The sequence below is a fragment of the Triticum urartu genome, chromosome 1A (genome assembly GCF_056163025.1).
Source record: "Triticum urartu cultivar PI428250 chromosome 1A, HENAU_Tu73, whole genome shotgun sequence".
Classification (NCBI taxonomy): domain Eukaryota; kingdom Viridiplantae; phylum Streptophyta; class Magnoliopsida; order Poales; family Poaceae; genus Triticum; species Triticum urartu.
Genome location: NC_141873.1, coordinates 581,399,556 through 581,423,345, shown reverse-complemented (window position 1 = coordinate 581,423,345; position 23,790 = coordinate 581,399,556). Strand labels below are relative to the sequence as shown.

Below are 23,790 nucleotides of genomic sequence, written 5' to 3'. Positions count from 1 at the left end.
AAGTTATTTGAAAAGTAGTATGTCGTAATACCATAATGAGATGCAACTTTATGATACGATACATCGTAAAAGATTGCGTAAAAAATATCGTAATGGATACTTGGCCATTATCATGCAATGTGTTTAATGTACATATACGAATCATGTAATTGCCTTACAATAATTCAAAGCAATCATAGAAATTGTTCACTTTATAAGGTATGTACTAACCTCACCAGTGCTGACTTTGAATGTTCAAGGAAGGACAGGCCCAAAAGTTGCCTAATGCATTTCTCACCAAGCTGCCAAGTGGATAAATTGTTTGTTGCCTTGATGAAACCCAGAGAAATCCACTGATGGATCAGGTCATCTTTAACTATCTTGTAACCTTTTGGGAAAATCTCACAATAGGCAAAACATATCTTCAAATACGAAGGCATAACACTATAGCTTAACTTCAATGATGCAAGCGCATGTGTCAAGCTTGTATCTTCTGAATCAGATAAATTCCAGAAATCACTGTTTCTCACCGACTCCCATTCATCAAAGGAGAGAGAATGCAACATGTGTCCAAGCGATTGCGCTGCTAAAGCCACGCCTCGACACTTACTTGCGATGTCCTGGCCTATGTGATGCAACTCTTCTTTGTCATCTCTCAATTCAAAGTCACTCTTTTCCTTTATGATATTCCAACACTGGTCATCTGTTAGTGGTACTAATTTGTGAGGTTGAATTGTACAAATTTTCTTTGCAATGCCCTCATAGCGTGTGGTAACTATAACAACCACCTTGCCACTCTCTTCAACCTTTAACAAACCCATCAACTCTTCCAAATGAGAATTGTTATCTTCCCATAGGTCATCTAAAACAATCAGTATATTCTTATTGGCAATGAGCTTTTGAAGGGAATTATGGATCATCTGCTTTCCAGTGTACCCACTCTCATTCTCTTTCTGTGATAGTTGTGATATTATAGAATTGCCAATTTTCTTCAAATCAAATGTCTGGGACACATAAACCCACACTTGGGAGTATTCTCTAAATTGGGAACTTTTTTTTTTGAAAAGGGGGATCTCCCCGGTCTCTGCATCAGAACGATGCATACGGCCATCTTATTAACCAAATAACAAAAGGTGCCAACAAGGTTCCACAGTCTCCAGCCAAACAAAAAGCAAAGGATAAATGCAGCTCACACAGAGCGACAGGCGGCTAGATACAGAGACTAGCCCGAAAAAGATGCCACAACCGGCTGGCTAAAAATAGATAGGGAAACTAATTGCCTATCCTATTACATGACCGCCATCCAAACCGGTTGAAGATATCCCGAGCTACCATCTCCCAGCGGATAGATCCAGTAACCAAATGCTCCCTGGCCTCCATCGGAGTGAGTAGCGACCACGAACGGATCAGTGCCGTAGCTCGGAAAATAACCTGCAAAAAATGAATCCGTGATGTTCTGTTAAAAACCAAATCATTTCTGCAATTCCAGATAGTCCATAACAAAGCGCAAACTCCAACCCGAATATGTCTTGCTACTTCAGGCTCAACCCCATTAAGCCATGTCCCAAATAAAGCATTGACCGAAGTCGGTGGAGTGATATTAAAAGCAATATGTACTGTCCGCCAAAGAACTTTGGCCAACGGGCAATCAAAGAATAAATGCTTAATCGTCTCATCCCGATCACAGAAACTACACCTAGTAGGTCCTGTCCAATTGCGTTTAATCAAGTTGTCCTTTGTTAAAATAACTTGTTTATGGACAAACCACATAAACACTTTAATTTTTAAAGGAACTTTGACAGCCCAAACATACTTGGAAGTTGGAATAGCATTCGAATTAATAACATCAATATACATTGATTTAACTGTAAATACTCCAGAGCTAGTCAACTTCCAGCGCAATATATCGGGATGGTGAGAAAGTTGAATCTCCATCAGTCTCCTAACTAGATGGAGCCATTCTTCCCAACAATTGCCCGCTAGCGACCGTCGAAACTGAATATTAAGGGGGACAGATTGGAATACCGTTGCTACGGACACCTCACGTCATTGAGCAATCCGATATAAAGACGGATATTGAATGGCTAAAGGTGATTCACCAAGCCAAGTATCCTCCCAGAAACGTGTACTTGTACCGTTTCCAATAACAAATCTCGTCCTATTGAACATAGATTGTTTGACTTTCATTAGTCCTTTCTAGAAGGGCGAATCAGTCGGCCTGACTGCGACCTGGGACAATGTTTTAGTCTGGAGGTACTTATTGCGAAGGATCTGCGCCCACATGGCCTCAGTTCCGGAAGACAGCTTCCACAACCACTTACTAAGAAGGCATCTGTTCTTAACTTCAAGATTTTCAATACCAAGACCCCCTTGGTCTTTCGGTCTACAGATGATGTCCCATTTAGCAAGCCGGTATTTTCTTTTAAGTTCATCACCCTGCCAAAAGAAACGCGACCGATAGAAGTCCAGTCGTTTCCTAACACCAACTGGGACCTCAAAGAAAGATAAGAGAAACATAGGCATACTCGTGAGCACTGAATTAATCAAAATCAAACGGCCTCCGTATGACAGGAGCTTACCCTTCCAACAGCTCAATTTTTTCTCAAATCGATCTTCGATGCATTTCCATTCTCTGTTTGTTAGCCTACGATGGTGAATCGGAATACCAAGGTAAGAGAAGGGTAAACTCCCCAACTCGCACCCAAACAATTGCCTATAAGACTCCTGGTCGTCTTTGGCTCTACCAAAGCAGAACAACTCGCTCTTATGAAAGTTAATCTTTAACCCGGTCAATTGTTCAAACAGGCATAACACTAGCTTCATATTTCTCGCCTTGGCCAAATCATGCTCCATAAAGATGATTGTATCATTGGCGTACTGAAGGATGGAAACACCTCCCTCAACAAGATGAGGTACCAACCCACCCACTTGACCATTCTCCTTAGCCCATCCTATCAAAATTGCTAACATATCCACCACAATGTTAAACAGGATAGGGGACATCGGATCTCCTTGTCTTAGGCCTTTATGTGTCTGGAAATAATGACCTATGTCGTCATTCACTTTAATTCCCACACTCCCTTTTTGCGTAAATGAATCGACCTGTCGGCGCCAGGCTTCATCAAAACCTTTCATATGCAATGCCTGTTGGAGGAATGGCCACTTAACCTTATCGTACGCTTTTTCAAAATCCACCTTAAAAATTACGCCATCTAATTTCTTGGAATGGATTTCATGGAGCGTTTCATGAAGAACAACCACCCCTTCAAGGATGTTCCTGTCCGGCATGAAAGCAGTTTGGGATTGCTGCACCACAGACTGCGCAATCTATGTGAGCCTATTAGTCCCGACCTTGGTAAAGATTTTGAAACTAACATTGAGGAGGCAGATCGGTCTGAACTGCTCAATCCTCACAGCATCCGTTTTCTTCGGGAGCAATGTGATAGTTCCAAAATTCAAGTGAAAAATTTGAAGCTGTCCAGAGAATAAATCATGAAACATCGGTAATAGATCCCCCTTAACAATGTGCCAGCACTTTTTATAGAACTCAGCCGGGAACCCATCCGGACCGGGAGCCTTATTGTTCTTCATTTGTGCAATAGCATCGAACACCTCCTTTTCTGAGAACGGGGCAACCAGGATATCATTATCAGTAGCAGACAATTGAGGCACGTCCTCGATCCTGGACTCATCGAGGGACACACAATTGTCCTCCGGCGGTCCAAATAACTGTCTATAGTATTCGGTAATATATGTTTTGAGATTATCCTGACCTAAAATAGTGCCCTCATCCTGCTCTAGCTAAAAGATCCGCTTCTTTCTGTGTTTACCATTAGCAATGAGGTGAAAGAATTGAGTGTTCGCGTCCCCTTGGACTACTTTGCGGACCTTGGCACGCAAAGCCCACTTCAATTCTTCTTCGCGGAGAAGTTCTTTCAGCCTCTTCTCCGCCTCATTTTTAACCTGGAGCTCGGCGGGCATCAACATCGCGGATTCGGCTTTTACGTCCAAGGCCTGTACAAGAGAGAGGAGCCTATCCTTCTCAATTTTATACACCCCACTGAGGTGCTTAGCCCAACCCCGTAAGAAACTTCTCAAATGCCTAATCTTATTCTGCCAGCGCTCGACCGCCGTCCTTCCTCCAACACCCTTGGCCCATTCCCTGGCTATGATATCTAAGAACCCCTCGTGTTCGAACCAGGCCATCTCAAATGAGAAGGTGTTTTTGTTACCAATATGGTTCGGCTCCCCTGAGTCAACGAACAATGGTGTGTGATCGGAGATTCCCCGCGTGAGAGCTTGCACCGTAACAAGAGGGAACTTCTGTTCCCACTCGACGCTGGCAAGAACCCGATCAAGCTTTTCATAGTAGGGTTTGGCAGAGCATTAGCCCAGGTAAAGTTTCTACCAGAAAGCTCTATCTCCCTTAGATCTAAGCTTTCAATAATGGTATTGAACATAAACGACCACCTGCCGTCAAAGTTATCATTATTTTTCTCCTCTCTCCTCCTAATGATATTGAAATCACCCCCGACCAGAATCGGAAGCTGTTCAGATCTACAGATCCGAACAAGATCCGCCAGAAACTCCGGTTTAAGGTCGGGTTGTGCGGCACCATAGACCGCTACCAAAGCCTAGTTGAACCCATCAACTTTAGACCTAACTCGAAACTTTACCGCGAAGTCACCCATTACTACACTCCGGACTTCAAGGGAATCGCATCTCACACCCAGTAAGATACCTCCCGATCTACCTCGTGGCGGGAGACAATGCCAGTCGAAATCAATACCTCCCACAAGAGAGGAAAGAAACTGCGGCACAAAATTCTCTCTACCTGTTTCCGATAAAGCAATGAAATCTAACCGATGTTCCAGAGAAGCTTCAGCAAGAAACCTTCTTTTAGCCAAGTCCTTCAGACCTCTTCTATTCCAAAAGATTCCTTTCATAGTTCATCATGGAATTTTTTAGCAGTCCGAACCCTAGCACTCCTCTGAACTGCAGAATCAGGATAAATCTTTCGTTTCCACTTACGTTTTGGCTTAGTGGGCTCCGTCACCCGGTCCTCATAATCGGGATGCACGGAACCGCCAGCTACATCATCTAAGGGCGCATCATCGCCCTTTGACTCCTGATTAGAAGGTGCTAGATCCGCACATAGATTATTTAGCACTCTCACCCCTAACGCATGAATCTCCTCATCATTCATGGGTTTGACCGCAGCAAGATTACGAATAGTCTCTAAGGCCCGCTCCGCCTCTAAATCTAACATATCATTCACCGAATTGGAAATTTCATTATCAGTAGCGCCTAGTGAAACTCCTAATTGGTTTGCATTATTAATAATCTCCTCAGGAGCAAAATGCAATAAAGAATTAGATATGTTAACGGACATACCAGCAGAGATCGCGGCATCGTGAAGCTTGGCCGCCCTCATAGCGCACCGCTGCTGCATATCGTCCACCTCCGGAAGGTCCAGAATGCGAGCACTCATCCGTCTCCCCGTCGAGACCGGGTTTGGGATCCCGCCATAGGCAATAACCTCCTCTCGAGAATGAGGAGGCCGCGGTCTCCCAGTGCCCTCGGACAAGTGCCCGGTGGGTGGGACAAGAGACGGGACAACTGGGGCCACCTGCCCACTCCCTCCTCCTGCCCCGACCACCGGCTCAGAGCGAAGTGTCGAAGTCGCCGATGGTGCGGTCCTCCTGACCGCAGACGAGGACGGGATGTCTAGGGCCATCTGCCCCAGCCCCCCCTCCCCCAGCGTCACGGGAGACGCGGGTGCCACAGCCAGGGCCTGAGGGGAGGGAGCCGAAACCACCTGCCTCGGGCTCCCACTCCTAGCGCTGGCGGGCCCCGACGTGGCCGGCTTCACCGGCGTCAGTATAGGAAGGGGAGAGGCCAAGACCACCTGCCCTGACTCCCGTCCCCCAAGGCCCACCTCGGGCGTAGATGCCATCGCTGGAACCACATCAACCGGTGAAGCAGGGGACATAGGAGCGACCTCCGACTGTACATCCCGAACTGCCGACCCCGCAAAGTCCAATGCAGGAAGCGTGTGCTCAAACACATCATGAGTCTCCACCCTATCACTCCACAGTCTGGGAGGCGCAGAAGCAGGCGCAAAGGACCCAAAACGCAGTGTCGTCGTGGACACCGAAGGTGACGGTGTCGGCTCAACCCCGGTCCCCTTCCCAGGCAACTGAACATCCGGGCGAGATCCGGTCGACCCCTCTCGAGCAGACTCGGCTGGCGCCCCCTTGGCTCCTGCACCACCATCACTCTCGTGCATATCAACATCATCCCCAGCAACTTCTTCAGCAAGCATCTCCACGTCCTCAAACTCAATGTCGAGCGGGAATACCTCTCCCCTATATGTCCAGTGAACCACATCAGGCATGAAATCAACATTCAGAACACTCACCAATATCCGAGCCACTCCATGAGCCCGAGTGAAAGCCATATCCACTCTCTCCGTCTTACCAACCATGATACCCATACTGGCTACAACTCGAACATCATGCAGAGGCTTAGATGGGGCCCCAGAAAATCGCAACCAGATCTGCGTAAGCGGCTTTCCCTTAGGCTCCACCTTCGTCCACTCGTGAAACTCCAAAATACACGTAGTACCAGGAACTCTACACAAGCCAAAACTCAGCAGTTTCTGTAAATCCTCCACAGAAGGAAAATCCACCTTAAAGACATTAGCTTCTAAGCTGACCAGCTCCCACTGAAAGTCCCCCAGTACCAACTCCTGAAGCCTCCGGATAATCTGCGCCTCAGTCACCACGCCCTGGGTTGCTTTCACTATTCCGGTACTCAGGCCTTGTGGCTCCTCTGGGATCTCCCTCGCGACCGGGGACTCGAAGAATAACAACTCCGTGCAATATAATCCATACATAGTCAGAGCCGGAGCCTGGTCACGCAAAACCGGGCACTCTCCCGAAGCATGTGCTGGCTTGCCACATGAGTCACACAACTCGGCCACGCACTCTGCAATAAAATGTCCCTTGTCACCACACCGATAACAGAGCATCTTTTCCTTCTTGCGCGCCCACTTGGCTGCCCTCTCAGAATCAGACCTGTCCGATGCCGCAGCCGCCGCCTCAGGCACAGGAACCTCAACATTAGTCAGTGCCGTTACCACATCCATCGCCTGACTAGTAAGATCAGTGGACTGAGCGTTATCTGTCGCAATAGCTGTCCCCTCATGGTCAACAGCAGCCGGGGGCGGAGGTTGTCGACGAAACCTCCCACGGCCACCACCCCGACCACCTCGATATCCACGATAGCCGCCTCTCTGGCGGTGCTCCGGACCGGATGTCCCCTCGACAAAGCCACCCGGAGGCCCAAGAAAAGGTCGCTCAGCCGACCCGTCACCCTGCCAGGCGTAGCCTCGACCGCCACCCGTAGATGAGGAACCGCGGTGCTTCCCTTTTCCGTATGCATCAACACCGTCATCCCCCCACTGACCTCGGGGTGGCTCGAAAGAATCTGTAGCTGTCAATGATTGCCTTGTCTGCGCAGGTCCCGACCGGTTCTGAGCCGGTCTCGCTACGAAGTGCGGCGGGGGAGCGCCCCGAGGCGGACCACTACCCGGAGCCGGCACCACAGTATTCTGTCCTGTCCCGTCGCCCCTCCCCGTAGCAGTAGGTACTGTAGGAATTGGCCCCGTCGGTCGGTGCGCCGCGGCAGCGCCACGGCCAGCTCCGGCTGCAACGACGCCCCTAGCCTGGGCATCTCTTCCCGACTGCCGCGCGAGCGGTCTGGCAGCCATATGCACGGGCGGCCTTGGCCCAAGGTTGTCGCCTGGATGCCCCATGGCAGAGACAGCGGCGCCCCGCCCAGCTCCAACAACGGCACCTGCCGCACCAGGCCCGGCGGCAGCAGCTCCCCGTCCAATACCCCCCGGCGGAGGCGGCACGGCTGCCCCGGCCCTGTTCTGGGGTTTCGGCGCCGGCGCCGGCGGCCCTCCCGTCCCTCTGCCCGTCATCGCGCTAAGGGGAGGGATCCGACGAGCTCGGCCGGAGCCGCACGGAGGAACCACGGGCGTCCCGATCCGGCGAACCCTAGGGCGCAGCACGAGGACGTTCGAACGGCAGTTCATGATCTCGTCCGTGCATGCGGCTGCCCCATCGATACAAGTGGCGCCCGGTATCGCTTGGGCCTCATGCCCAGCGTTTACCGGCCCACAGAGGCGCTCGTGAGATGCCAACACAGCCGGCCCACCTCGGCCCAGCAGGTGGTTCAAACGAGCTGTACGAGCGGCGCTGATCCCGACCGACGAGGGCACATCCGCCGCCGCCGGCGACGATCCGGCCCTCAACCGGCGCACCGGCCTCTTCTTCTTCACCACCTTCCACGAATCCGGATGAATCAAGTCGAAAAGCGTAAGGTTTGGAAGTTGTACCTTAGGTATAGGGCCCTTCCAGGGTCGGACTGCCGTCGCCGCCGTTCTCCGGTGAACGACATGGCGCACCATCTCCTTCCTCTCCTCCGGATGTAGCCCGATCCGCGCCGGATCCTCCACCGGCAATACCGAGTCTACGGTTGTGGCCACATCATCCTCGTCGTAACCTGCGTGAAACAAGTCCAAAATCAAATCCGATGGAGTTGGCGACGTCGGTGAATCCCCTGGATCTTCTCTGTCGCCGTCGGCATCCTCGTCGTCCGAGTCTAGAAGAACCCAGAAATGGCCGCCGACGCCTGCCCGGTCCGCAGGTGCGGGGCGACGCGCCGTGGTGATGGCCTCCACCCTCGCCTGGGACGTCGCCCGGGGAGACGCCCAGGGAGTCGCCATGCCCCTCCCCTGGATCTTCTCTCAGCCAGAGGATGGTGATTCCTGGCATATGATCTGCTGCAATCACATGTAGCTCTCCTGATGTGCACTATCGTTTTCCAGGCAATTGGGAAGGATTGTGATCTCTTTTTTCATGCTCTTGGATAACGATGCCAATATTTTCTCTTTCTCCCCGGTTCTCCCAATTATATGTGTCTCCAAGGTTGACGATGTTTCCCGTATATCCGTAACCTTTGGCTCACTGGCATTAGTACCTTCCATTAATTCGAATTTCCTGTGCTGATCTGTTATTACTTCTAGACCCTGCCTCATCTTATCCATCTTATTGGCCATTGTAATCTCAGGGCCAATTGTGAGACAAGAGATCATAGTTGCCAAATAATTTTTGAAGGAGGACTGCAAGAGGGTGAGTTGTTAATACAATGTGAAATAGAAACTTGGCAAGTACTATAGCATATGGTATTACAAGTGTATTCATTCAACCCAATATGAAATGAGATCGAAAGTGCGATGAAAACTAGCCTAGAAAGAATGTGTGAGGAACAGGGGGAAGGAAAAGAAATGCAACAAGTAATAAGTATAAGTCCAACTCACCGATCTATTCATTTCTTGCACTACATATACTCTGTGAGCTATAAGCCGAGTGTGTTATATCGGGTACACGGCTTACTTGCAGCACCGTCACGGAGCGCGTTGGCGGGCGGCGCACGGGCCATGTGGCAGGTACGTTTTGCTGTGAGATGTGACTTAAGCCGAGTGCATCCTAGATGCAACCTCGGCTTACATGAATGCACGCCGTGTCCTTTTTTTAAGACGAGTGCATGCATATAGGATTCACGGCGTACGTTGCTGTAAGCCGAGTATGCTTTGTTCGCCGTGTGTCCTTTGAGGCATACTCGGCTTAGGTGTAAGTAAGTCGTGAACCCGTGTTTTAGCACTCGGCTTAGAGAAGGATACAAGGCTACGTGTGTTTTTCCTGTAGTGGGAGCTACTGGAGTGGTGGTAAGAGGAGCCGACTAGTTTCATGCACGGTAAAACAAAATGAAACTGCTTCACATACTTGAAATAGTGTTCAATCTTTGTACGACCAAGAAATCCAGCGGCCGTAGCCCTTTCAAACTACGATGTGCAGCTGGATTTTAATCGTCGTACAGGAGCCATAGGAATTTTGTCATCATATAGCACGATTCAAAATAAGATGGTATGAAAATGTTTCAGATTCAGGAGCCTATCCTCCAGCAGACTCAAGAGCTTAGTAGCTTAGTGGGTGTTTTAATTCTTTCCAATGTGGCAGCTCATTGTGAAGCCAAATAAGCTACCGCTCGCTCAGCAGTCAGCACCCACTGTGTATCTGGATGCAGTAAATGTGAGGTGAGGGTACCGAGACACGTGCTTTTAGCATAGTTGTAACTATGCAAGGTGATTAATCTAAAGAAAAACTGTGCTAGGTGATTTGTTTTGTACTACTACAAGGCTTTTATTTCTCAAAAAGAGAAGAGTAGCATACAATACGAAAACACACTAATAACAAGTTAATGGACTTTGGTTTTCTCCACGTACGTACCTTTCGCGCAGACGGCTGTATGATTGCTTGCGTGTCGGCTTCGAATTCATCAATCATATCGGAGATCTCATACATGAAGTCCTTGAGCCGCTTCAGCCATAGACGTGTCGATCTATCCGTGATCGACCGCCTCTCGGCGTCCTCAAGCAGGGCATCGACACCCTCCAGCTCCATCTTCATCTTGTTCAGGTCCTCATCGAAGTTCATCTTCAGGGCGATCTGACCACCAATCACAGAACCAATCTGCTCACCCACCACCTTGAGGATGGCAGCGGCAAGCATGCCACCAAGCTCCGCCATGGCTGCTGCTCGCAGCCTGATCTCACGTCGGGGGGTTGAAGCTAGGTGGAGGGAGCAAGAATGGTAGGGTAAGACGTTTGTGAAGTGTGTGATGGGGTAATCTTATTCTTATTGCATTTGGGTGCCCGCAACTGCATCAAGCTAGTCAACTCTATGCCGTGTCTTCATCTTGTACGCATTTTATATCATTTTGTACAGATATGAACAGTTGTGCACATCGTGCGCACGATTTGTGCGGCCCCTTCCTGCTGAGAGCCTGAGACTTTGATCCGGTCTTTGTTACTTTTGTTTTGTTTTGCACATTCTGATACAGAGCACATACGCTAATGACGCTCTACATGCATGGTTGACAAAGCTATAGAAATGACGATGATACCTTGTCCATTAAAATTGAGACGTTTGAATTCGCCGAGTTTATTGGCCGGCCCTCCATGCTGATACTGTTCAGAAAGCCATTTATTACCACGGCCATTTACATTACCTTTATTTTTACCAGAGTTGGGGTGGTTCTGGCATAATGTCTACATGGAAAGAAAGAACGTTGAGTCAATACAATCCGAATCTTGGGAAAAAATTAAATGAAAAAACAGGAATAATTAGGGAACTTTTGGAGGTAGGAAAAATATAGTCAAATGAATAGAAGCAATTAAAGTGATGAAAATCAGGAAAAAAACAGTTAATATCGGCAAATTGAATAATTAAACTGAACATGGGAAGAGTGTAGCTAAACGCACGAGGTGGTCCGGCAATTAAAATCGATTCCCCACATAAGCGATGGTAAGCTATGTCGTAGTAGATTTATGTTATATATGCTTATATGTGGCGTGTTGCATCTATTCAGTTTGCTGCTTTTTTGTAACGGCTTTGTAATACTATTGGGGCGTACATCTGTAGGCACAGAGACGGTGAGAGTGATCTCTTTCATTATTAAGAAAACCAAATTTAATATTTACAAGTATCAACCATAGATTAGGTGTCAAGACAAGTGGATCAGCATAAAGTTTGGCGTCCTTAATGTCTCACCAGGGCAGTTGCCTATGTCAACTCTATGCCAAATGCCAAGTCTTTGATGTCTTCATTTTATATGATGGATCGGTAATGAACAGTTGTACGCATCGTGCTAGCATGATTTGTTTGTCCCATTCCCGTGGAGACTTTTTTTTTAAACGTGCCATTTCATTAATTAAGAGAGAAGGTAAAGAGGTTTAGGCAAAGGCCGAAGTTACAACAAGCACTCTCGTGGCATAATGTTACTCAAATGTTTTGCTCCCGCAAGGCTCCTAAAGCGAGGCCTCCTCTTTGATTCTAGCAACAATGACTCCAGCTGGGACAACAATATTCAGAAAAATACATGCATTTCTCTCTTTCCATAGCTCCCAGGAGATAAGTAACATCAAGGAAGCAAGTGGCCTTCGCGAATGGGTTTTCTTGAGCGCACTGTGGTCCCACCACTCCTTAGCAGAGGTCGCGGTCGCCCACCCATTAGGATGAACATCATGCAGTTTTCTATAAGAAGTTTTGGCCGGTGGTGTGAGAAGAGCTAGTAAGAGAAGTTTTGCAGGCGGTGAACAGCGGGGTGATCCCCGAAGGATGGAATTCAACTACTATTGTCCTCATTCCGAAGGTGGAAAACCCGGAGAAGATAACACAATACAGACCAATTAGCCTTTGCAACATCGTGTATAAGGTAATCTCGAAGATGCTGGCTTCTAGATTGAAGTTACTATTACCAAACATCATTAGTGAAACTAAAGTGCTTTTGTGCCTGGCTGGTTTATTACGAACAACGTCATAGTTTCATATGAATGCTTACATACAATGAAGAAGAGAAAGAAGGGGAAAGCAGGTACATGCGCGGTAAAACTTGATATGCACAAGGCCTACGATAGAGTTGGCTAGGTGTTTTTGGAAGCAATCCTTACCAAGTTGGGTTTTGACAGTAGATGGATCGAGTTGATAATGGCATGTGTCACTTCGGTGGAGTACAAAGTAAGGTTTAATTCCAATGAAACTCTACTGTTCTCACCTACCAGGGGTTTCCGGCAAGGGGATCCCCTATTGCCATATTTGTTCTTTTTAAATCTCCCATAAGTTTGCATTTATTGTTTGCTGACATTCCCTTGTGTTGATGAAAGCAGACCAACAAAATGCCCACACATTAATGTCAATCTTGGATGATTATTGTGCGGCTTCAGGCAGTTGGTGAGTGACGCAAAGTGCTCGTTCTGTTTTAGTCCTAACACGGAGGTGGAAATCAAAGCAGAGATATGCCCGGTTCTTAGTATCATGACCGAGTCTCTGTCAGATAAATATTTGGGCTTCCCAACTATGGTCGGTGTGGATAAGGTAAATTGTTTTAAATGTCTAATTGACAAGATACAGGTATTGGTGAATGGTTGGAAGGAAAGAACTTTGTTCTTTGGTGGAAAGAAGGTGTTTTTAAAAGCGGTGGCCCAAGTCACCCCAACATATGCGATGAGTGTGTGTAAATTTCCAAAGAAAATATGCAAGGGGATCACTGACGCAATGTCACAGTATTGGTGGGGGCGTGAAAAAATAAAAAAAGAATGCACTGGTTTGCTTGGTGGAAGATGTGTGTGCCAAAACAGAGAGGGGCATGGGTTTCCGGGACATCCACAGTTTTAATTTGGCTATGTTGGCCAAATAGTATTGGAGGCTGATAGATAATTACAACTCCCTTTGTGACAGAGTGTTGAGGTCCAGGTATTATCCCTCTGGGGATATTTTGAACTGCGAACTAAAAAAGGATCATCGTATGTTTGCCAAAGTATATGGACCGGGATCCAAACTTTCAAGAAAGGGTGCATTTGGAGAGTTGGAGATGGAGCAAAAATAAATATTTTGGATGACTGTTGGATGCCTAATAGTGCCTCCTGCAAGGTGATAACAGTACGTGGTAGTCAGATACTTACTACGGTGAGTGAACTCATTGACCCATCTTCGGGTGAATGGGATGAACAACTCATTAGAGATAATTTTTGGCATATTGATGTTGAACGGATCCTACAAATTCCTTTGCATCATCAATCTACAGAGGATTATGTGGCTTGGCATCTAACAAAAACCGGGACCTTCTCGGTTTGATCTGCATACTATAAACAGTGGGAGGTTACTTATATTCAGGCTGACTTGGCTGGAGGGTTACACAGCGGATCCACTTCACACCCAATTTGGAGAAAGCTATGGAACCTGAGGCTGCCTGGTAAGATCAAGATTTTCTTGTGGAGATGCTTGCATAGAGATAGATAAACGGTAAAGTAAATATTTTTGGTATTTTTGGTTTATAGATCGGAAAGTAAAAAATTGCAAAGGAAGTAAATAGGAAACCAATATTGTAGATCGGGAACTTAAATGATGGAAAATAGACCCAGGGGCCATAGCACTAGTAGAAAGACGACCTTACGTGGGACACATTACTCCCAGTTTGATTTTTGCCTGGTACTAATGGTACCATTAGTCCCGGTTCGAACGGCTATCCATTAGTCCCGGTTCATGTTGAACCTTTAGTACCGCACGAACCGGTACTAAAGGGGTGGTGGTAGGCTGGCGTCAGACCGGGGCCCCACGAGCCCCTTTAGTCCCGTTTGTGACACAAACCGAGAGTAAAGGTCTAACGTATAGTCCCGGTTTGTGTCACAAACTGGGACTAAAGGGGTCTAACCTTTAGTCCCGGTTGGAGACACAAACCGGGACTAAAGGGCAATTTTCAAACTCTAACCCCCCTCCCACCCCCACCCCCCCCCCTAATCGCCTTTTCAGTTTTGAAAAAAAAACAAAAAATGATAAAAACTTCAAAAATTAAAATCCTTTGAGATGTAGTTATGTTACTACATCTAGTAGTTAGGGAAATTTAAAAATATAAATTTCGACATGTTTTGCAAAAAAGTGTTATGAAAAAGTAAAATGATTATCCCTTTTGCATACGATGTCAAAAAAACGTATAATATATTAAAATGTTCAGCATGAAAATCCACATCCAACTTCAAAAGCCATAGGCCATTTTGCAATTTTTTAGAAACCTCAAATTCTAAAAGGAAAAAAAGTTATGCTCAAATTTCAGTTTTTTTGAATTTTGGTTAAATCTGGTCAAACTGTGGTCAAACTACCTATTCAAGAAATATTAGTGTTACTAAATAATTATTCAAGAATATTAGTGTTACTAAATAATTATTTTAGTTTTTTCGAATTTTGGTCAAATCTGGTCAAACTATGGTCAAACTACTTATTCAAGAAATATTAGTGTTACCAAATAATTATTGTATTTTAGAATAATAGTTCCAAACTCAAACAGTGAAACGTGTGACTTCATACTCAAGCTAAACTCCTGCAGGTTAATAGGATTGACAGCTTACTATTGTCAGGAAAACAATAAGTACTGACTTGGAAACTAGGGGGAATAGAACTCGGAAGTTAAGGGTGCTCAGGATGGAGTAGTGAGAGGATGGGTGACCGGCCCGGCAGTTAGACGATTTAGAATGAGTGGTGTACACTTGAGCAGTTATGAGGGGTGATTAGAGACTAAATCGTCAAATAATTCAAAAAATTAAAATTCAAAAAAAATCAAAGTTTTTTTTTCCAAAAAATTCAAAAAAAATCCTTTAGTCCCGGTTGGTGTTATCAACCGGTACTAAAGGTCCCCCAGACCACGGCACGAGCTCGTGCCATGTGGTGGGCCTTTGGCCCCGGTTCGTGTTGAACCGGGACTAAAGGGGGGTACCTTTAGTCCCCACCCTTTAGAGCCGGTTCCAGAACCGGGACTAGAGGTCCTTACGAACCGGGACTAATAGTCGTTTTTCTACTAGTGTAGGATTCACTAGAGGCTTCTCTCAAGATAGAAAATATTACGGTGGGTGAACAAATTACTGCCGAGCAATTGATAGAAAAGCGCAAAGTTATGACGATATCTAAGGCAATGATCATGAATATAGGCATCACGTCTGTGCCAAGTAGACCGAAACGAATGTGCATCTACTACTATTACTCCACACATCGACCGCTATCACTACAAAAAAATACACTTCCGTGATGATACGTGTTTGTCACAGTAGGTCGCTTTTTTTGTCATGCATGTACATCCATGACAAATTTATGACAGAATCAAGATAGTCATACCTGTGCTGTCGTAGAAGTGTTCCATGACATTACCAAAATTATCATCACGGAAGTGTCCACTTCCATGACAATAAATCGCGCGTCACAGAAGTGCTTTCGTCAAGGGTGACCGACACATGGCATCCACCATAACGGAACGCCGTTAAGCTATCAGGTCGGGTTTTGGATCCGATAACCCGTTAACAACCCCGACCAATGGGGATTTTCCACGTGTAAAATCATCATTGGTTGGAGGAGACATGTGTCAACTCATCCAATGGGCGAGACGCGCCTATGATATGTTGACACATGGACCGGCCCATCAAGTTTAAATGGGCCGGCCCAACTGAAGGCCCACAAGATTTTGCGGACCATAATGGGCCGGCCCAGCTAAAGTCCCACGAGATTTTGCGGACCATAATGGGATGGCCCAGCTAAAGTCCCGCAAGATTTGGCGGGCCATAATGGGCCGGCCCAGGTAAAGGCCCACAAGATTTTTTTTGTGCCATAATAGGCCGGCCCAGGTAAAGCCCACAAGATTCTTGCGGGTCATAATGGGTCGGCCCAGCTAAAGGCCCACGAGATTTCACCGACATTAATGGGCCGGCCCAGCTGTAGGCCCACAAGATTTTGTGGACCCTAGTAGGCCGGCCCATTAACTGCCTGCCATGTTTTGGGCCAAATGTCGGCCCATATTTGATCCGGTCCATTAATGGCCTGCCACGCTCCTACCACCCTTCATCCAACCTTACCCGTATGATGAACAATCAGCTTTATTTACTTGCATAACATGGAAAAATTCCACTTTACTTTAGTAGTCAGCAAACTTATCATCTGTACCCTTATAAAAAAACGAGTTGGTGGTGATGGTGTGCCTGCCATCTTGTAATACAGACCGTATGATCTATATCTGAGGATAGAAAGCAAACTATGATAATTTTACAAAAGATACACGCACCTCTCTCCACATCATTATCTCCCGCAACCTCATTGCTCAACAATTAAAAAAGGAATAAGTCTCTGGAACAATCTAGCATGCATGGTGGCCGCTGCCGCCTGCCGGCGCCGTCCATCCCCATGCCTCCGCCCATTCCGACTACCAGTCACCACCACGCTCCACTCCTCCTCGCCTTATCTCTCATCTTTCATTTTTTTTCGATGACATTCTCGAGATACCAGTTTTCTGATAAAATTCTCGAGATATCATTAGTTTTTACACATGGGATTACTCCTGCATGGGTCAATCACAATAGGTGTTCTGTAAAAAAATGCATATTGATGTTCCGTGCAATGCACGAGAATCTTGCTTGTAATTATATAATGCAAATCACGAGCAGGAAGTGACATTTTTTTGACACAACCACGTTAACATGGCCACGTAAATCACTAGCTAAAGTAAATACCATTATACTTATATCCCGATGCAAAAGGTTGAGTACATGTCCGAAGAGTAGAGTCACACACAGGCACTCTGTCTCTCAGAATCTCTCTCTCACACACACACCAGTTACGTGACGCCCACTTAAGCAGACACGTATGTTACAATTTGTGCACCCGCGGGTACACGTGATGCTGCGCATTTATTTAAGCTGGAAGGCGAACCCAAACAGTAGATGCATTCATTCCCCTCCCGCCGCCTCTTCTCTGGTCGCCGTCGCCCGGTAGCCATGGGCCGGCCGAAGGTAACAACATACGCCATACTCCCGCCGGAGCGGCGCTTTAATATGGAAATTTTATTGGCCATGCATGCATCTTTTTGTGCTAGCACTCCTATATAAGGGTTGACCGGGCGCTTCCCGTGGACGTGCGTGGGTGGTGGAAGAGGAAGGAGAAGGGAAGCGGGCTGTGGAGTAACGTTTTTTACCACAATTTCCTAGGGAACCGAGTGCAATAATTGAGTAGTTTTGCAAACTACCAGTACACCACCTGAAGCGGTTCAAAACCTATACTCCCTTGCCAGCGCGCGCTTCCCGCGTGAAACGGTCAGCGTCGCCCTGGAGCGTCAGTGCCGCATTAATGCCCGGCCAGAGCGGAGGCGACCTCTCACTGGCGTCGGCTTTGAAGTGGCGCGACGGCCGAGAGAGCGCCGCTTCCCGGTGCACGCGACTGCTCCGTGTCGAGACTGGCCATAGGCCCTGTTTGGATCCATGGGTTAGAGTCAATTTGAGCTAGTTGGGGCTCAAATAGCCCTAAACTATCCAAGCATAAGGGTTTAAATTGGAGCAAGTTGCACCGAACCCACCAAAAAAACTATCCCACCCAAGAGGTGCTAACTGGAGATAGTTCTCATTGGGACCACTGAAAAATCACTTTTCTCTCTCCATGAAGTGCATTTATTGTCAATCTAACCCTATCACCCAAACACCTCTTTGGCTACAGTTAGTTCAGGGTTAGTCATGAGTTAGTCTAACCTCTAGCTAAGTTAGAGTATCAAACAGGAGCAGTATAGGACATGCAAGTTGCTCAAAGCATACAGGCAAATTCGTACGTGAAAGGATTTTTTCTTTTTGAAAACGGAACGTGAAAGGAATTTTTTTTAGAATGCTCTTGGCATGTCGCTGACATGTGATAGTTAACCGACCTCAATAGACGGCAGAAACGCTAGCCCGCCGCACTTTGATAGAGACGAGGAGGGAGAAGCGATACAGGCTGCTGGATTACTAGAGATAGGTGTCGCACGGAAGCCAAGAAATATGGTGATAGCGTGGGTTAGCCATGTACTAGTATGATGTAACTACACTTGGCTACCGTGTTTCGTACTCTTCCAGTCCACTATGGAGATGATTGGTTAATTTTATATCGCTGAATAATATTAAATATTATGAGTGCAGACGCTCCACCACGAAGTTCCTTGCTCCTTCTCGGTCGTCCGGAATCTATGTTCTTCCACTCTATTTTTTTACGTGAGCTTTGATCATCCTTTTGCCAACATCCGGGACATCTAGCATCAAGGTGCACGTGTTATGCAAGGATCGTTCCATCTATATGAAGAACACGTGGGCCTGGAACTACGAGATGAACATGTACCCAGGAGTGGACGTACAAACCTGAGTAATGTAGCGCAGTAAGTGAAGTAGAAAGGCACAAATCGTATGAACATGTGTGGCATATAGGGTGTGTTTGGTTGCGTTCTCGTCTCAGCATAGTTGTTCCCTCTTCAGGCATGCTCAACTCAACACCCCTCTTCATGCATGCTCTCTTCATGCATGCTTCTAGTGTATTTGTGCTAAACTAGTGTGGACTGATGCACCCTCCATACACTCTACCAAACACCCAAAAGTAGGTCGAGAAGGGAACTCTTGGGCGGCATTTGTCTCTTACTATGTACTACCACTAAATGTTGTACGTGCAATGCACGGTGATGTTATGGAGTACGTGCCTAAGTACTCTACTACTACTATATTAGTTGGAGGCACATATTAACTTTTATATTTGTTTACGTGTATGCCCCGAGACCTTCCAACTAGACGTGTCTTTGTCTCTTTGCGGAAAACGTGTCTTTGTCTCCAGGTCGCACTTTGTATTGTTCATACCACTAAGTACTACTACGTGTGGTCTCCGACCCAGAAGTGGAAGAAGTGGAGACGCTCTACCACGCTGTTTTTTACGCTGGGCTCTACCACGCTGTTCATGTCCCACTCCTTTCACTGACGTGTGGGACATCCAGCACGTGCCGTGTTTGGCACCCTTCGTCGTAAGAGTTGAAATGCTAGCATTCATCAGAAATAAAAAAATAATTATAAATCGGCAGTGATACTATTTTTTTGCGAACCAATCAGCAGTGATGCTATACCTCGATATCGGAAAGAATACTACTCTGTTCGCCAACATGTGGGACGTCGACCATCCTGGTCCACTTGCCATGCACGCAGAACTCCAAGGGAGTCACCCAGGTCATCGCGCCGCAGTAACAATGACTAATGAGCCGTCAAATCACAGGCCCACTTCCCACTTTGAAGTTGCTTGGACGAAGGAACCATCATGACTTCGTTGAATTCTTGTTCTTGAAGAAAACTACTGTACCAGCAGTACTGCTAGCTACAGTAGTTACTACAACAGAGGCCTCCTTTCGTTCATAGGATAGGAATATGAAAATCATAGGAAGTGAGATGACATGCATCTCAATTCCTACAGAGAAAGAGATGCCATTTGATGCTTAGGATAGGAATTTTTCCATTTAGTCTAGGCTAATGTACTGGTAATTTGCTCTAAAAACTACAGTGGTAACTAGTAGTACTGGTACATGCTCGTACTCAGACACACACACACACACACTAACTACTAGTACTACTACTTCACACATGCTGGCCAGACGCCGTCGTTCTCCTTCCCGGCTTTGTCGACGACACCCCACCAAGCTTGGATCTCCGTCGACCTCTCCGCAGCAGCGCGTGCATCCTTTTCTTTCTTGCGGCGGCGGGCCTCTCTTTTCTTGAGTGCTTTCTGACTTTTCCGCTCCCTCTGTGCGGCTTTGGCCGCCTCTTGCTCTACCGCCCATTCGGCCTTGGCATCTTCAAATTCCTCCCACATAGTTGTGAGGTCGCGAGCGGCGATGAACTCGGCACGGCGGGATGCCATCGCTTCCCTACCATTTTGTGTGCGGTCATGGGCGGCGAGGAACTCGGCGCGGCGGGATGCCATCGCTGCCTTACCGGTTAGTGTGCGGCGCGGTGGCATCAACGACGCTTGGTGAGAGCTCTGGGGTGGAGTGGCCGAACAACCGTATAGTGCATTGGTTTGTCAAGAGCTCAAGGACAGAAGATGAAGCAAATTTGGATTCCCCTTCAATCCTGGTCATTTATTACCGAGTAAAATGCATTGGCGGTCATCAAACTTGTCTTGGTAGCTCACTTTGATCATTGTATACGAGATATGGTGATTATACGGTCACTGGCTCAGCGTATAGCTCCGTATTTGTCTCGTTGACCAGTCAAATAGTCTGCATGTGCCTCATCAGCTCGTGTTCTTTATCTATCTACGCGGGCCTACCTGTCAATGGAGAAAGAAATACTGTAAAAACCAAAATTATGCTAGAGTCCGGACCGCTTCCGGAGCCCGCTCTCACCGCCCTGGCCCCTCAAGACGCCAGCTGCCCGCCGCATGCATGCATAGCAAGTAGTACTCCTTATGTGGAGGAGAGAGAGGCATTGACAAAGTCAAGGAGTGGGCCCTACAAGAGCCCGTCTCTACACGTGCTCCTAGGTATAAAAATAATTCTAAAAAGGCAAAAAACAATTGTGTCTTAAAAAAGAAAGGTAAAAAACATTTGAGAGGAAATAGATAGAGAGAAAGTGAGAAAAAGCTGTAACCTAGGCATTACATGAGGAAGGAGGGAGTGGTGCACATGCCAAGTTCACTGGGCTGCCATGTTTCACACTCCTCCGTCGTAACAGTGGAGACAATAGCTTTCATCAAAAATAAAAAATGAATACTCGTTGCTCGTCCTCTATATGTCGGAAAGAATACTTTCATTCACCGACATGTGGGACGTCGACCATCCTGGTCCACCTGCCATGCACAAAATTATCCTGGTCTACCCCGGTCATATCGTAGGCCCAACCTTTCCTATTGTAAGTTGTTCGGACGAAGGAACCATCATGACTTCGTTGAATTCCGCTTCTTCAAGAAAACTTACTGTACCCGCAATGCCGCTACCACATGCAAAGACTGGACGGCACTGTACCACGTCATATCACTGAAACCCACTAGGCCAAACTAGCCCGCCTAGGTCATCTATTTTGGAACGAAGGGAGTACGTCTCTGCACTGCTATGATTTTGTGTTGCACGTCATATCACTGAAACCCACTAGGCCAAACTAGCCCGCCTAGGTCATCGATCGCTAAGCCTACAATTTTAGGAGCTAGGGCTATTGGTCGATCGACGAGGGATAAGTATAAGCGTACCACGAGCTCATCAGCCCCAACGTTTCTCTTCGGTGAGTGTTTTGCAAGTACTATAGCTCGCACAGTAGCTAGCCTACTAACACCAAGAATCATCAAACAAGCCCTGCTGATATGATAAACAGTTCAAACTTACATCTAATCATGCCATATATTACATCAAAAGCTGGTGAGGATACATCTGTTTCCATAACTCGGAGAGGGTTCGCATGATTCACTATCAAACAAAAGTAGCAAGATCCGCCCACACAAGACAGTGCACTAGCCCTAAGATGGTTTGATAACATGCATCGTTCTGGTAATTAAACACAGGGCAATGCAAACTACCCTAAAGGATTAGCGCGACCAACTATTTCTTGTCATCGATCTCTCGGGCAATGACCACAGCACGGACAGCGGCATGGGAATCGATTTCTGGGGCGATGTCCGCAGGACTGACCGCGACATCGGAATCGATCTCTGGGGTGATGTCCACAGGATGGACAGCGGCATCGGAATCGATCTCCGGGGCGATGCCAACAGGACGGGCCACGACATCGGAATCATTAAGGACGTCCACCGGCACCTGCACAACCCTAACATATTAGCAAGCACATTGCAAATAATCAAAAACCACAACTATGGTAACAAGCCATTATTTTTTACCTTGTGCAGCTCACCGGGGGATCTCATCCCTCCGGGGGCCATCTCCTCGTCCTCGATGGGGGCCATCACCTTGCCAGGGGAATACTGCTTCTCAATGGCGACTATCTCCTCAAACTCGGTCATGAGCCTCACATAGGTGGCAATCAAAGTTCCTGGGGTAGGCACGGTGGGGCCATTGCTGTTCTTCCAACTTTCTTTGAGGAGTTCGTCCGCCAACATCCTCAACTCTTGGGCCAGTGCTTGTTTCTTGGAGTTCATTGTCTCCATGGGTTGGCCCGCCAACATGGTCAACTCGTTGGTTGGTGCTCGCTTCCTGGAGATCGCTGTCTCCAGTGGGTTGTCCACCGGCAACTCTTTGCCTTGTGCTCCAGGATCCATCAATGAACTGACAAACAAAAAGCAATCGAAAGGAAACCACAATCGCAATGAAAACAGGAAAAGAATAGGATGTGAGAATCGGTCGGTGCTTTGCAAAAAGAAGATTCTTGGAATGAAAATATAGCAGCATAACTGATCCGCCCACCTTTCCTTCGTTGGTACAGAAGAAAAATGGTAGAAGTGAGTAGCCTGGAGTAAGGTTTTTTTCAAGAAAGGGAAGAAAGGGCTTGAACGAGCATTCCAGTGAAATGATGGTTGCTTCATCCAGTCCAACTTGGAGGCCACCTTACCACTTCTGGTAAAGGTGTGCGTTTTGTGATATGACGGGTCATGACGGCCACACCGGGGTGACAGGTGAGTCTCGACTGTAGCACCTCGCTGTGATTTGGTGGATGGCACGCGGGCCTAGATGCTTTGGAATGTCCCGCATGTAGATAGAGCGGCTAGTACTCCATCCTTTCCGGTTTATAGGGCTCAATTCAAAATTTTCACCAACCAAGGTAGATGGTGAGTGGTGGAATCCTTTTTGTAATTTGCAAAAGCACCCAATTAATGCTCTTGTTTTCTTCAAAAATGTATGTTTACCAATGTATTAATTGCAATTCATGCATGCATAAAGTACATGCATTGGTCAATTTTCTCTTAATACCTGCATGCAATTATTTAATGCACCTTGGAATCTGAACTTGTGATGGGGAACAACCAAATTGAGCCTTATAAAATGAGAAAACTAAGATTTTGAGATAAGCCCTATAAACCGGAAAGGAGGGAGTAGGAGTGCTCAATATTGTGCACCGCGACCAAGGCGGAGACGAAAACGAGAGAACTACGTAATTAATGCATGAGTTTAATTAGGGTAGTTTTGTAAAGTACGAGATACTCCCTCCATCTGGGTGTGTAAGTCATCTTACGTTGTGCACCGCGACCAAGGCGGAGAGGAAAATGAGAAAACTTAATGTCTTTTTGCTAATTAATAGCACTGCATGCAATGAACTAACCACTGCATGTCATGTTTGGTAGTCTCAACTCATTAAGAGCATGCACGGCCCACATCTCTTATTGGTTGATATGTCACAAAACAAGAAACGAGGAGGGAGTTAATGTACCGTGCCTA

At 46.9% G+C, this 23,790-nt stretch overlaps 2 protein-coding genes across 2 annotated transcripts; both read right to left on the bottom strand.

The window, feature by feature from the left end:
• Positions 1-1,036: 1,036 nt before the first annotated feature.
• On the bottom strand, positions 1,037-8,776 carry LOC147993036 (uncharacterized). Its single transcript, XM_087539204.1, has 2 exons — positions 5,374-8,776; positions 1,037-1,410 (listed from the first exon to the last, which is right to left on the bottom strand). Exons 1-2 carry the CDS (start codon positions 8,774-8,776, stop codon positions 1,268-1,270), a joined length of 3,546 nt encoding a protein of 1,181 aa, XP_087395330.1. The 3' UTR covers positions 1,037-1,267.
• On the bottom strand, positions 8,417-10,774 carry LOC125533222 (putative disease resistance protein RGA1). Its single transcript, XM_087533270.1, has 2 exons — positions 10,341-10,774; positions 8,417-9,172 (listed from the first exon to the last, which is right to left on the bottom strand). The coding sequence occupies exons 1-2, from the start codon at positions 10,638-10,640 to the stop codon at positions 8,840-8,842; spliced, it is 633 nt and encodes a 210-aa protein (XP_087389396.1). The 5' UTR covers positions 10,641-10,774; the 3' UTR covers positions 8,417-8,839.
• Positions 10,775-23,790: the final 13,016 nt, after the last annotated feature.

Bases quoted from the DNA above. Each gene is read 5' to 3' on its own strand.
- LOC147993036 (XM_087539204.1), bottom strand. From the start codon at position 8,776: ATGGCGACTCCCTGGGCGTCTCCCCGGGCGACGTCCCAGGCGAGGGTG. The intron at 1,411-5,373 runs GTATGTCCGTTA...CATTTTTTGCAG, and splicing joins CGATGCCGCGATCTCTGCTG to GTTATTTTCCGAGCTACGGC.
- LOC125533222 (XM_087533270.1), bottom strand. From the start codon at position 10,640: ATGGCGGAGCTTGGTGGCATGCTTGCCGCTGCCATCCTCAAGGTGGTG. The intron at 9,173-10,340 runs GTACGTACGTGG...ACCCTCTTGCAG, and splicing joins TACAGCCGTCTGCGCGAAAG to TCCTCCTTCAAAAATTATTT.